This window comes from Strix uralensis, chromosome 1 (genome assembly GCF_047716275.1).
Source record: "Strix uralensis isolate ZFMK-TIS-50842 chromosome 1, bStrUra1, whole genome shotgun sequence".
Taxonomy (NCBI): Eukaryota; Metazoa; Chordata; class Aves; order Strigiformes; family Strigidae; genus Strix; species Strix uralensis.
This window is the reverse complement of record NC_133972.1, coordinates 129,788,711-129,801,362: the sequence shown is the minus strand read 5'-3', so window position 1 is coordinate 129,801,362 and position 12,652 is coordinate 129,788,711. Positions and strand designations below refer to the sequence as shown.

The window sequence follows — 12,652 nt, the reverse complement described above, 5'->3', positions numbered from 1 at the left end:
GTCCTGTATGTTGAGGAACAGTACAGTCTGATTGCTAAAAAGAGCATCTATATTTTATATAAAGTATTAGTAAATTGTATTTCTACAGCATGAAACTGTCAAAAGCTAATGTCAGATTTGTCATGTGAATAAACCCAGCCTGTATGGAGACACTGTAGGCAGTGTGTTACTCTTGTTTCAGAGAACTCAGAACCATTCACTTTGAGATGTTCATAACAGTGAGATGGGTTCTTCTATACGTTTTCCATTAATATTCCACACTGTTAGCACTGCTAACATTCTACCAATTTATTTCTGGTTTCTGCTTTGTATCGTTTTATTATACTTGTATTTAGAGATACAGGGATGTGACAACAGACACCAATTAATTAATAGACAGACAAAATAGCAGTCACATAACATTTGCATAAACAGATATTACACTACTATACCTCAAGATTTAATGTGAAATCCTATGGCAATTTTATTTAGCTCTAAAAGAGAGCAGAATGTTTATGATAGTTTCCCATAAATCTTAAAAATATCTCTACAAAACATAGTTACTATATCTATAAAAATAACTATAGAAATGAATAGTAAATGGTTTCTATTTTTTTAGCTATCTTCTAGAATTAAATAAAAAAATAGCATTACAATATTAGTCTATATAACGTTTTACAGACCTTCCAAATAATTGTCTACAAAGCTGTTTCTTATCCACAAAATTCAGTATGATGCTTAAATAAGAAATCTGACACATCATGTAAAAACAGTAATACATAAATCACACTATTTCACTGTTCCAGCTGAAGTCCATCTTTATTAACATGATCTGCTGGTAAAACTAGTGACCTTCACAGCATGGACTGGCAGCACGCGTGAAGTCTGGTGTTGTGCTACCATATGAAGCAACCAAAGCAATAGAGGATAGCAGATAATTCCTCTACCAGCAAAGCTCTGCCATACAGTTACTCATCAACTGACAATACTCAAATATGTAAGTACAATGAGGTATCTCTATTCACTGCAAAAATCACTGTTTGTGTCATTCTTATCGCATTCGGTGGCTCCAATATTCAAGGGTGAAGTGCAAAGAAACAATATCATAGTCATGCATATAATTTATTCATTATCTTCTTGCTCCTTCTTAGCTGAGTATTGCTAAGATTTACTCTTGAAAGATGATATATTAAAATACACTTAGTGTTAACAATGTAAAATGAAATATCAAACTGTGGGAGTAAATGCATACATATGTGTGTGCACATGTGCACACACACACATACACACAGAGTATTTTCTCTCTGTATAAAATACAACTTAAAGAAAAAATAAAAACTACTTACACCAGAATAGAAAGGCTCACCAGACACACAGATCACATCCTGCTCCTGGATCGTCAAAATATCTTTGGCTAAGTGCAGTCGCACTTTGAAAGGCTCCTGGTTACCATCCTGCAGCAAACAAATCCCTGTCTTTGTCTTCAAAGGAAGGGATAAAGAAAAAAAGTTTTCTCAGTTAGCACTTTGCATTGCTAGAAGTGGAATTTTGAAACAGAATAGCTAAGAGATAGGTACAGTTACCATAAGCACATCAACAAATATCCCAAACTCTTACCAGTGATCACTATATTTATTTACTATGCTCAGACTACAAGAGAATGATGGTAGCAGTAGCAAATAGAGAAGGCAGATTTTGCTATAATAAGGCGCTATCCTGTCCATGGTGAATTTGTGAAACTCCTTTCAAATTGCTTCAGAGTAGCTGTGCTCTTACTTTCCATCTTTGTATTAAAACATGACACCTCACTTGGACATGAAATAAAAGCTAATGTTTCATATATTACACCACTCCAAACTAGACAGATGTGAGCACTGACAGCCTAGATGAACCTGTTGTGGGCTTCTCCTGATCTGTGAGCACAACACTGACTTATGCTTTTATGTTCCTCTTCAAATGAGGATGCTGAAGTTAAGAATAAGAGAAAAGAGATCAAAGAATGCAACTCCCTCTAGTAACTTCCTTCTTTCTCCACTTCTGTATTTTACATTTATGGTTAGAGATCAGGAATTCTGTAGGATTCTTCAATATACAATACGTGACTTTCTAACAATTTAAGAGTGTCTTTGTGGTAGTATCTATTTGTGTTACTTTTTTGGGCAATATATGTAAGATGTTTGAGCAGTGAAAAAGTCTGCACTTGTAAGCAGCAGCAGTTTATAATTTCTCCTTGAAGGCTGCATTGAAAGTAGCACTCTTTATAAGACTTCATAAATGGACAAAAGTCATGTTGGCAGAGCATTTTTGGTATGAGAAATTTGTTTGCAAACAATTTAAAAATTTAGCCTTACAGCATGTAATTTAACAGTATTAGATACCTATACCTATTTGCATAGATACACATATATATGTATGCATGTATGTATCTCAGAACAAAATTAATATATAAAAAGTATTTAAAATCTCAGACTCATCAGTGTCAATAATAAAAATTCCATTGTCTTCATTTGGGTCAGATTTCAATCCACTGTCTGTAAAAAGTTGGCTTGAGAGGAGATCAAGGAAACAAAAGTCTTGCTGTGAACTTTAACTGCCAAGGTTGACCTGGCTGAATCTGAGGGCTCCTTCTCAGACAAGAGTTTAAAAGAGGATTTGGAAGATCTCTCCATAATGTGATCTCATACCTTACATCCATAGCATGGAGAGAACAAACACAAATATGGAACTGACAGTAGGCAACTGTCAGAAGAAAAGTTTAAATTGCTCTCAAGAGGATTTAAAAGAGGTGGAAAGGTCGAGGACAACCTTTAAATAGGTTTATATAATGTTCTCCACTGACAAATTGTTCTGTCACTACTGCTCAAAACTCAAACTTAGGAAATTGTTTTCCCTTGGACATCAGTAGCAAATGTGTATAAGTCAGCCATAACTTTGAAAGTGTCTCTGACGTTGTTTTTTAATCTTTTTAAACTAAGTAAGAAGAAGAAAAAAATGAAGAGTTCCATGCACTGAACTCACATTGAGGTCAGTGGAAGCTCTCATCAGAAGACATCATACAGCGTTGTTCTAATATTTAGGTGTCTTTTTTTTTTTTTTTTTAACAGGATGAGATAGAAATCGATTGACATCGACAGACAAGTCAAATAAATGGATCATGACAGGAGTTCAGTTTTCAGTACCACTGAAAAATTCCCTATCATACCATACATAAAACATTACAACAATAAAATAAAGAGAATGTAAAATAGTTAAATTCCCCTGGTCCTCTCCTTATAATTTCTGCTTTACAGACTAAGATGACTCCTCTTTCCATGGAGTTGTGAAGTAAACAGTAAGTGACAATGGAAGTTGAATAAAGCAGGCTGTAAATAACTATGGTCAAATAAAAGGGGTTAGCCTACAAACATTTACCACTTATAAAATGCCTTTGTCCAGCAGAAAAGTTTGCAGACATGCCTTTCCTCCTCTCTGGGTAACTGGCAATGGAATAAATTCTGCCTCTGATATACACTGATTATAGTAACCCTGCCTTACTTGACCACACATTTCTGATTTGGTCAATAACCCTATAAAATCTCCAAAGAGTCTTTCTGCTGAAGCTGAGGGGCTTCTTTGTGGGAATTAGAGGCATATATCAGACACAATTAGCCATTAGAATAAAATCAAAATTCAAATCGGTTTCTAAATGCATGTGGGCTGAGCTTATTCAGTCTGAACAAGGAAGCCAAGCTTGGGAAACAGCAAAATATTTTGGCCCTTGGAAAGATTGATCACACACACTCAGGGATCTTATTTACATCAGACACTCTAAAATGTAATGAACCACTTTACTGTTGTTGGGCTTTATGAAAGCTGGTTTATGATACAGTTCAAAATTAAATCTTCAATTTTACTACCTCCTTCCCTCTCTTACCTGAGACCAGCATTAACAACCATATAAAGGAGAATGTAGTTCAGTTTCACTAAATGAGCTCAAGAGAAGTCCTTGAGAACAAAGACTAGAATTTAATTATTTCATTATGTTTCATTTTTTGTGCTGAAATGCCTTTTTTTCTTCTCTCCCCTGCCCCTTCAAAGCATCCAGTAAACTGAATCAAATAAAGATATGAGCTCCTGCATCCTTATTCAGAGCTGCAACTTAGGGAAGACATCCTGTATATATGCTTTCATGTAAAGGACTGGGCACATCAACATTTTTCATCCATGTGGCCCCAACAAAATTATTCTGGTTGGAGGGGGATCATCTGTCTAGACTATACCCCTTCCATCTCTTACATTTGAAGAGCTTAGATGGTGTGCATGCATGTGTGTGGATGAGGTGTGTGGGTGCTGGGTTGTGGCTGATGTTAGCTTTTGTTCCCATTACTAATTTTTAAGAGATTCCATGAGAGAGTGTGCTAAAATTTTCCCTTTGAGCCTTCTACATTTCACTGGCAGAGGGGTCTGCCCTACCCCTGACTTACAGCAATAAAACAGCATATGGCACATCAGCCAGGCTACTGTAACTGTCAGTGTGAGGTCATGCAAGGTATCCTCTTGTGTTCAGATGTTTGATAAACTGCATCACCTTACAGCAGACATGGATAGAGAAGCATAGTTCAGCTGATAACAGTTTGTTAAGCCAATACACCTTGACTGTATGTTCGAGTCAATACACCTTGACTGTATGTTTGAGCCAACATTGCCACGAACTGCCCTGCTTACATTTATACCATCCTACTTTATTAACCCTATTTATAGAGTTTGGTACCTGCTGTAAAGAGGGCAAGGAAACTGAGTGAAGTTGCACATGTTTATGAAGTGGATGAGGTAGGCTAAGGAAAGGATATGGAAGCAATACACAGTGGTGAAATAATGAGTTTCCACATGGGAGAGTCAGTGACTTCAAGCAAAAGTAGTGGCGAAGGAAGGTAGCAATACCTAAGGAACGGATGCAGTGAATGTTGCACCTGCACAGTACTGTCTCTGTCATCTCATTCTACACCCTTTTAAGCTGAGTTAGACAAGAACACTGATGCGCCAAGAGCTGATGTTTTGTTCTGGAGGAGATTTATTCAGTATTTCAGGCAATTTTAAATACTTTTCATTAGTTTTTAAGACATGACTATATCTTTTTGTTTATCCTATTTTATCTATTTCTTTTGCTTTACAATAACAAAAAAATTTGGTTAGCTTTCCTTCTTCTAGATCCACATCAGTAGGCAGACTTCAACAGATAACCCACAATAGTTTAGTCCATGAACCAGTGGAAGAAAGGAACAGGAAAAAATCTCTCATCACATTTTTTATGCAAGGTGGCCTGGATTTTTAGTTTTTGCTTTGGCTGGTATGTCCTAAAATAAATTAAACCTCTGCAATTTAGTTTTAAGTCCTGAAATGTATTTCTACCATCAACAATTCGATACCAGTAAGAAGAATGGATGTAGAAACTGTGTTAAATATGTACACAGTTCTCTTCAGATGAATATCTACACTTTTGGATGCTTATTTGAACTGAGGCAGACCTCTGACTATTTGGAAATATGCCTGTCACTGCTTTGTAATTGCAAGTATAATAATAAAAGGAAAAGTGAATCAGAGGTATAAGACAGTAATGGCAATGAATACAAGAGGTAGGAATATGTGTCAGAAACACATAAAGGATATCTTTTAAATGGTCCAGCTACTCATTCTGTGGAAGTGTTGCTAGCGTAAGTGAAAAGCACTTATATTGTCAAAAATTGGAATGCAGCCCAGATACACAGGGATGCGTTCAGCTTGTCATTCAGAGCCTCTTCTATCAGATACCAACATTTTCCAATCCAAAGGGTAGTAAGTCCATCTCTGCATGTGACTTTTACACTCCAACCTGAAAGAAGCGCAGGAAAATGTTGAATTTGGACTTAATCTTCTTTTTCTTTGATTTGCTAGGAATTTCCCAGGTATTTGTCTATGTCATTCTTCATAAGTGATTTTCTCAAAAGAATAAAGTCTTAGACAGAATTTTCTTGTTTCATACAGTCTGATTAATTCAATATGTAAATTAGACATTTGGAAATATATATAAGGTACTTTTTTAGAGAAAAAACTTTCATTTTCTGACACTACAAGAAAACAAGCTTTGATGTCTGAATTTCAATGAGTTTACTGGGACTAGATTATATGATTACAGTTGAGGCCAAGAGATATAATAAAATAATATTGAAGGCTATTGTGAGAACATGCATGTTTCTTCAAATTTAATTCACCTATTACATGACATTCTCACAGGCATTGTAAATTGCCAGTCATCTTCTATCTTGTGAATTTGGGATTAAATTATGAGTTGAAGCTGGATTTAAGAAAAAACCCACAAACCCAAGGTATTAGAAATCCCCGCATTGCCATTTGATAGCATTTATAAACAAAGGAAATCATCAGCTGAGGCTGAAATGTGTAAATCAGAAAATGGCATAAAGGCAACTAGAAACAGTTCAAAATAGTATAAAACAGTATTTGTGAAATAAAGACACAAGGAAGGCAAAACACTGCTTAAAAATTAAAACACATTCTGTGGCAGGCAAAAAAATCCCATTAAGATGGATGCTGTAATAGAAGTCGCTAGACCTGTGAACAACAGGATGTATCAAATTATAAAGTTTGTGAAGTCTACAAGAATATTCATAGGATTCATAAAGTAGAGGACAAACAGTTTACCAATTCAAAGTAATCCTTCAAAGAAACAATGGACAGTACTGTAAAAATAGATGAATAGATTATCAGTGTGAAAGTTTGAAGTTATATTAGGAAAAAGAAGCCAAGCTAATAAAACTAAAGGATGAGATTTCGAAAGTTAGAAAGTTAGAAAAGTTACGATGCCACTCATGCAGCTTGTTCATAAAGTCCATGGAATATATCAACTTTAAAAAAAGGTATCTAAAGGGAAAATGTTCTAATGCACTATAATCATCACAAGTCTTCAATTTCATCAGAAGGGTACTTTCACTGCAGGGGACAGTATTATGTCAGAGACTCAGTTTATCTTCCAAGAGATAGTTTTCAGAATATAGAATAAGGTCAAGTGAGTACAGGAGAGCATTTAAAGAACCCAGAGACTCTATAATTTATGCTCTTGTAAAGTTCAGAAAGCTCAGGATAAAGGCTAAAAGAGGAGCTGGATAGTCTTATGGTTTAGAAATTGTTAAATAAGTACAAAAAGCAGTACAATGGATAGATTTGCTGATCAGTGAGGGAGAAGAGCGTGGAATCCAGAATAATTCAATATGAAAAAATGGAAAATTTTCAACTAGGAAGTGGAGAAGCCACAAGAAAAAATTAACTATACCTTTGCACCATCAGATAGCAGGTAGTTTCCCTTAGAAAAAACGTGTGCATGTGTGTAAGACCTCATCATTTTGTAGTAATATTTGAATTGTCTAGCACAGAAGGTATTTTCTTGCAAAATAAAACTACTTTAAGATGCTTTGAAAGGCAGCACAGACTACAGATAACATGCTTAGGGGAGAAAATAATCATTAGGATCATAGGAATCATCTTGAGATTTACACCAAACTGTGCCCATCTACATATGTGTTTAAGCTCTCATTATAATCAATGCTTACTATAGGCAATAAAGCGTAGAGGACTGTTCAGCTGATCAGCAGGATTTGGGAGAACTGGGCTCTAATGACTGAACTATTCAGATCTGCAGTAGGAACTTACGCATAAGGTACATATGCAGGTACCTACAAGCAGACAAGACCATTTCAGTGTCCAAATTTCATACCAAATCCCACTACTAGACACTACAAAAAGTAAGGAATGAATGAAAGCATCAGTACTGTGAAAGAATTAATGTTCCCTCAGAGACATCCAATACACTAGAGCAGCAGTTATTTAGAATGAAAAGACTAGTTTAAGGAAAAAAATTGAATATGTCATGGGCACTATGAAAAATGTGCTTTAGCCTCAGTGCATTTTGGTGGAATATTTGGATTTCATGCTGATTAAAACTCAGTTCCAACCATTTACTGGAAACAGCAAAGATGGGGGTGGAAGTACCAATGACAGTCGGAGCCCTACTCATTATTTTGGGAGAGCGATGTCAGTTCTTCTGTAGTGGTGGTGGTTACAGCACTGGAGGACAGAGAAAGAAGGGAAATAAGATATTCAGAAGAAACAGAATCAGAGAATCATGAAGGTTGGAAAAGACCTTCAAGATCATCTAGTCCAACCATTAACCTAAAACTGAGAGTTCCCAACTACACCATATCCCTCAGCACTATGTCAACCCGACTCTTAAACACCTCCAGGGATGGGGACTCCACCACTGCCCTGGGCAGCCCATTCCAATGCCTAACAACCCTTTCTGGAAAGAAATACTTCCTGATACCTAGCCTAAACCTTCCCTGGCGCAACTTGAGGCCATTACCTCTTGTCCTATTGCTTGTTACTTGGTTAAAGAGACTCATCCCCATCTCTCTGCAAACTTCTTTCAGGTAGTTGTAGAGGGCGATGAGGTCTCCCCTCAGCCTCCTCTTCTCCAGACTAAACAACCCCAGTTCCCTCAGCCGCTCCTCGTACGACCTGTGCTCCAGACCCTTCACCAGCTTCGTTGCCCTTCTTTGGACACGCTCGAGTAATTCAATGTCTTTTTTGTAGTGAGAGGCCCAAAACTGAACACAGTAATCGAGGTGCAGCCTCACCAGTGCCGAGTACAGGGGTAAGATCACTTCCCTGTCCCTGCTGGCCACGCTATTTCTGATGCAAGCCAGGATGCCATTGGTCTTCTTGGCCACCTGGGCACACTGCTGGCTCATGTTCAGCCAGCTGTCAATCAACACCCCCAGGTCCCTCTCTGACTGGCAGCTCTCCAGCCACTCCTCCCCAAGCCTGTAGCGCTGCTGGGGGTTGTTGTGGCTGAAGGGCAGCACCCGGCATTTGGCCTTATTGAAGCTCATGCAGTTGGCCTTAGCCCATCGCTCCAGCCTATCCAGATCTCTCTGCAGATCCTCCCTACCCTCGAGCAGATCAACACTCCCACCCAACTTGGTGTCATCTGCAAATTTACTGAGGGTGCACTCGATCCCCTCGTCTAGATCATCAATAAAGATGTTAAACAGGAGTGGCCCCAAAACCAAGTCCTGGGGGACACCACTCATGACTGGCTGACAAGTGGATTTAGCTCCATTAACCACAACTCTTTGGGCCCAGCCATCCAGCAAGTTTTTTACCCAGCAAAGCGTGTGCCCATCGAAGCTGTGAGCAGCCAGTTTCACCAGGAGAATGATGTGGGAAACAGCGTCAAAGGCCTTCCTAAAGTCAAGGTAGACAACATCCACAGCCTTTCCCTCATCCAATAAGCAGGTCACCCTGTCATAGAAGGAGATCAGGTTTGTCAAGCAGGACCTGCCTTTCATAAACCCATGCTGACTGGGCCTGATCATCTGGTTGTCCCACATGTGTTGTGTGATGGTATTCAGGATGAGCTGCTCCATCAGCTTCCCAGGCTCCGACGTCAAGCTGACAGGCCTGTAATTTCCTGGATCATCCTTCCGACCCTTCTTATATATGGGTGTCACGCTGGCCAATTTCCAAGCTGTCAGGACCTCCCCAGTCAGCAAGGATTGCTGGTAAATGATGGAAAGTGGCTTGGCAAGCACCCCAGCCTTGGTCCTTCAGCACCCTTGGGTGTATCCCATCTGGTCCCATAGACTTGTGTGTGTCTATGTGATGCAGCAGGTCACTGACTGTCTCCTCCTAGATTGTGGGGGAGTCGTTCTCCCACTCTCTGTCCTCTGACTGAGGAGGCTGGATTCCCGCAGTACAACTAGTCTTGACGGTCCCAGAGAGTGGTGGTCAATGGAGCTAAATCCAGCTGGGGCTGGTCACAAGTAGTGTTCCTCAGGGCTTGGTGTTGGGACCATTTCTGTTTAACATCTTTATTGATGATCTTGATAAGCACATCGAGTTTATCATCAGTGTTTGCAGATGACACCAACTTAAGTGGGAGTGTCGATCTGCATGAAGATAGGGAGGCACTACAGAGGGACTTGGATAGATTGGATCGGTGGGCCAATGTTAACGGGATGAGCTTCAACAAGGACAAGTGCCAGGTCCTGCACTTGGGCCACCACAACTGCATTCATTGCTACAGGCTTGGGGAGCATGGCTGGAGAGCTGTGTGGAAGAGCAGGATCTGGGTGTTCTAATTGACAAGCAGCTGAACATGAGCCAGCAGTGTACTCGGGTGGCCAAGAGAGCCAACGGCATCCTGGCTTGTATTAGAAATAGTGTGACCAGCAGAAGTAGGGAGGTGATAGTCCCCCTGTACTCTGCACTGGTGAGGCCACACCTGAAGTATTGTGTCCAGTTTTGGGCACCTCAATACAAGAGGGATATTGAGGTGCTGGAGCGAGTGCAGAGGAGGGCAACGAAGCTGGTGAAGGGCCTGGAGAACAAATCCTATGAGGAGCGATTGAAGGAGTTGCGACTGTTCAGTTTGAGGAAGAGAAGGTTAAGGGGAGACCTCACCACTCTCTACAGCTACCTGAAAGGACTTTGTAGAGAGGTTGGTGCTGGTCTCTTCTCACAGGTAATTAGTGACAGAACAAGAGGGAATGGCTTTAAACTGCAACAGGGGAGGTTCAGAATGGACATTAGAGAAAAATTTTTCACAGGAGGAGTGGTCAGACAGTGGAATAGGCTGCCCAGGGAGGTGGTGGAGTCACCATACCTGGATGTGTTTAAGGGTCGTTTAGATGAGATGTTGGGGGATATGGTGTAGGGGAGAACTTTGCAGAGTAGGGCTGATGGTTGGACTCAATGATCCCAAGGGTCTTTTCCAACCTGAATGATTCTGTGATTCTGTTATTAAAGACTCAGGTAAAGAAGGCATTAAGCACCTCAGTTACCATGTTTCCTCCTGCGTCTAGCAGGGGATGGACGCTCTCTTATAGAACTTATAAGTACTTATAGAAACATCTCTTATCCTTGATTGCTGAAGCCAGATTAATTTCTAACTGGGCTTTAGACCTCTTGATTTCTGCCCTGCATAGCCTCACAGCGTCTTTGTAATCATTGTGAGTGGCTAGCCCCTTCTTCCAAAGGCCATAAACTCTCATTTTCTCCCTGAATTGCAGCCAAAGCTCATTGTTCAGTCAGGGTGGTCTTCTCTGGCTCCAGCTTCTCTTACAGCATCTGGGGACCGCCTGCTCCTGTGCCATTAACACTTCCTTCTTAAAGAGTGTCCAGCCTTCCTGGACCCCTGTACCCTTCAGGATTGCCTCCCAAGGGACTCTGTCAAGCAGGTGCCTAAACAAGTCAAAGTCAGCCCTTTGGAAGTCCAGGATGACAGTTCTGCTGCCCCCTCTCCTGGCCTCTCTAAGAATAGAGAACTCTATTATTTCATGATCACTGTGCCCTAGTCAGCCTCCAACTGCCACATCATCCACCAGTCCTCCTCTGTTCACAAAGAGGAGGTCCAGCAGGGCAACTTCTCTGGTCGGTTCACTCACCAGCTGCATCAGGAAGTTATCTTCCACACATTCCAGGAATCTCCAGGACTGATCCCGCTCTGCTGTGTTGTATTTCCAGCAGATGTCTGGGAAGTTAAATTCTCCCACAAGAACAAGGGCAAGCGATGGTGAGATTTCTCCTAAGTGCCTATAGAATATTTCATCCACCTCTCTGTCCTGGGTGGGTGGCCTATAGTAGACTCCCACTACAACATCTGCCCTGTTGGCCTTCCCCCTGATTCTAACACAAAGACACTCCACCCTGTCTTCACTATACTTGTGTTAGAAGCAATCATAACAGTCCCTAACATACAGCGCCACCCCACTGCCTCTCCTTCCTTGTCTGTCCCTTCTAAAGAGCTTCTAGCCATCAGCTGGCACACTCCAGTCATGGGAGACATCCCACCATGTTTCTGTGATATCCACAACATCATAATTTTCCCGTTTCATCACGGCTTCAAGTTCCTCTTGTTTGTTACCCATGCTGTGTGCATTGTTATACATGCACTTCAGATGGGCTGATGTCCCCAGCATCTTTTTGCATTTAGAGGTCCTAAGTCCAGCCTGAGCTTTCACAGGTGTTACCACAGTTCATCCATTTGTTCCCCCGACCCCTTAACCAGTTTCCCCAAGGCCCTGAAATGTCCCTTTATTGATTTACGACTTCTCCTGGTAATGTTGTCGCTACCTACCTGAAAAAACAAGAGAGGGTAGTAGTCCTTACGTCTCACTAGAATGGGGAGTTTTATCATGAGGTCCTTTACCTGGGCCCCAAGAAGGCACCAGACTTCCCTATGAAGCAGGTCCGGTCTGTATACTGGGCCTTCGACACCCCTCAGAATGGAGTCACCCACTACAATGATGCTTCTGGGGTTCTTTTTAGAATTGGTTTTAATATCTTGTCTAGAGCGACCTGGCCTTAGTGGACCTTCATCTTCCTCCTTGTTTGACTCGGTTTCTTCATCCTTCTGTGCTTCATTCAAAAGTTCCAGGGCCCTGTATCTATTGTGAAGGGACACCATGGAAGGTGAGGAAGGTCAGGAGGGTATTTTCCTGACTCCCTGAGCAGGGACCTGTTTCCAGTCTCCCCCATCTCTTGGGTCCCCTCCTTCTGCCTGGCAGCAAGAGGGTGAGGGATCGCCCACCTCTTCTGGAGCCTCCATGTTTTTCTTTTGCTTCAGGGGTTCTAAGGCGCTACT

The 12,652-nt window shown here is 40.9% G+C and overlaps 1 protein-coding gene across 5 annotated transcripts in view; it reads right to left on the bottom strand.

Annotated features, from left to right (window-relative positions):
• The window catches only part of SNTG1 (syntrophin gamma 1), a 363,466-nt gene that overhangs the window by 167,568 nt on the left and 183,246 nt on the right, over positions 1 to 12,652 (bottom strand). For all 5 annotated transcript variants that reach the window (XM_074880871.1, XM_074880862.1, XM_074880897.1 and 2 more), the window contains one exon: positions 1,326 to 1,460. In XM_074880871.1, the coding sequence (XP_074736972.1) occupies positions 1,326 to 1,460 (135 nt within the window). The remainder of the gene's footprint in view (positions 1 to 1,325; positions 1,461 to 12,652) is intronic.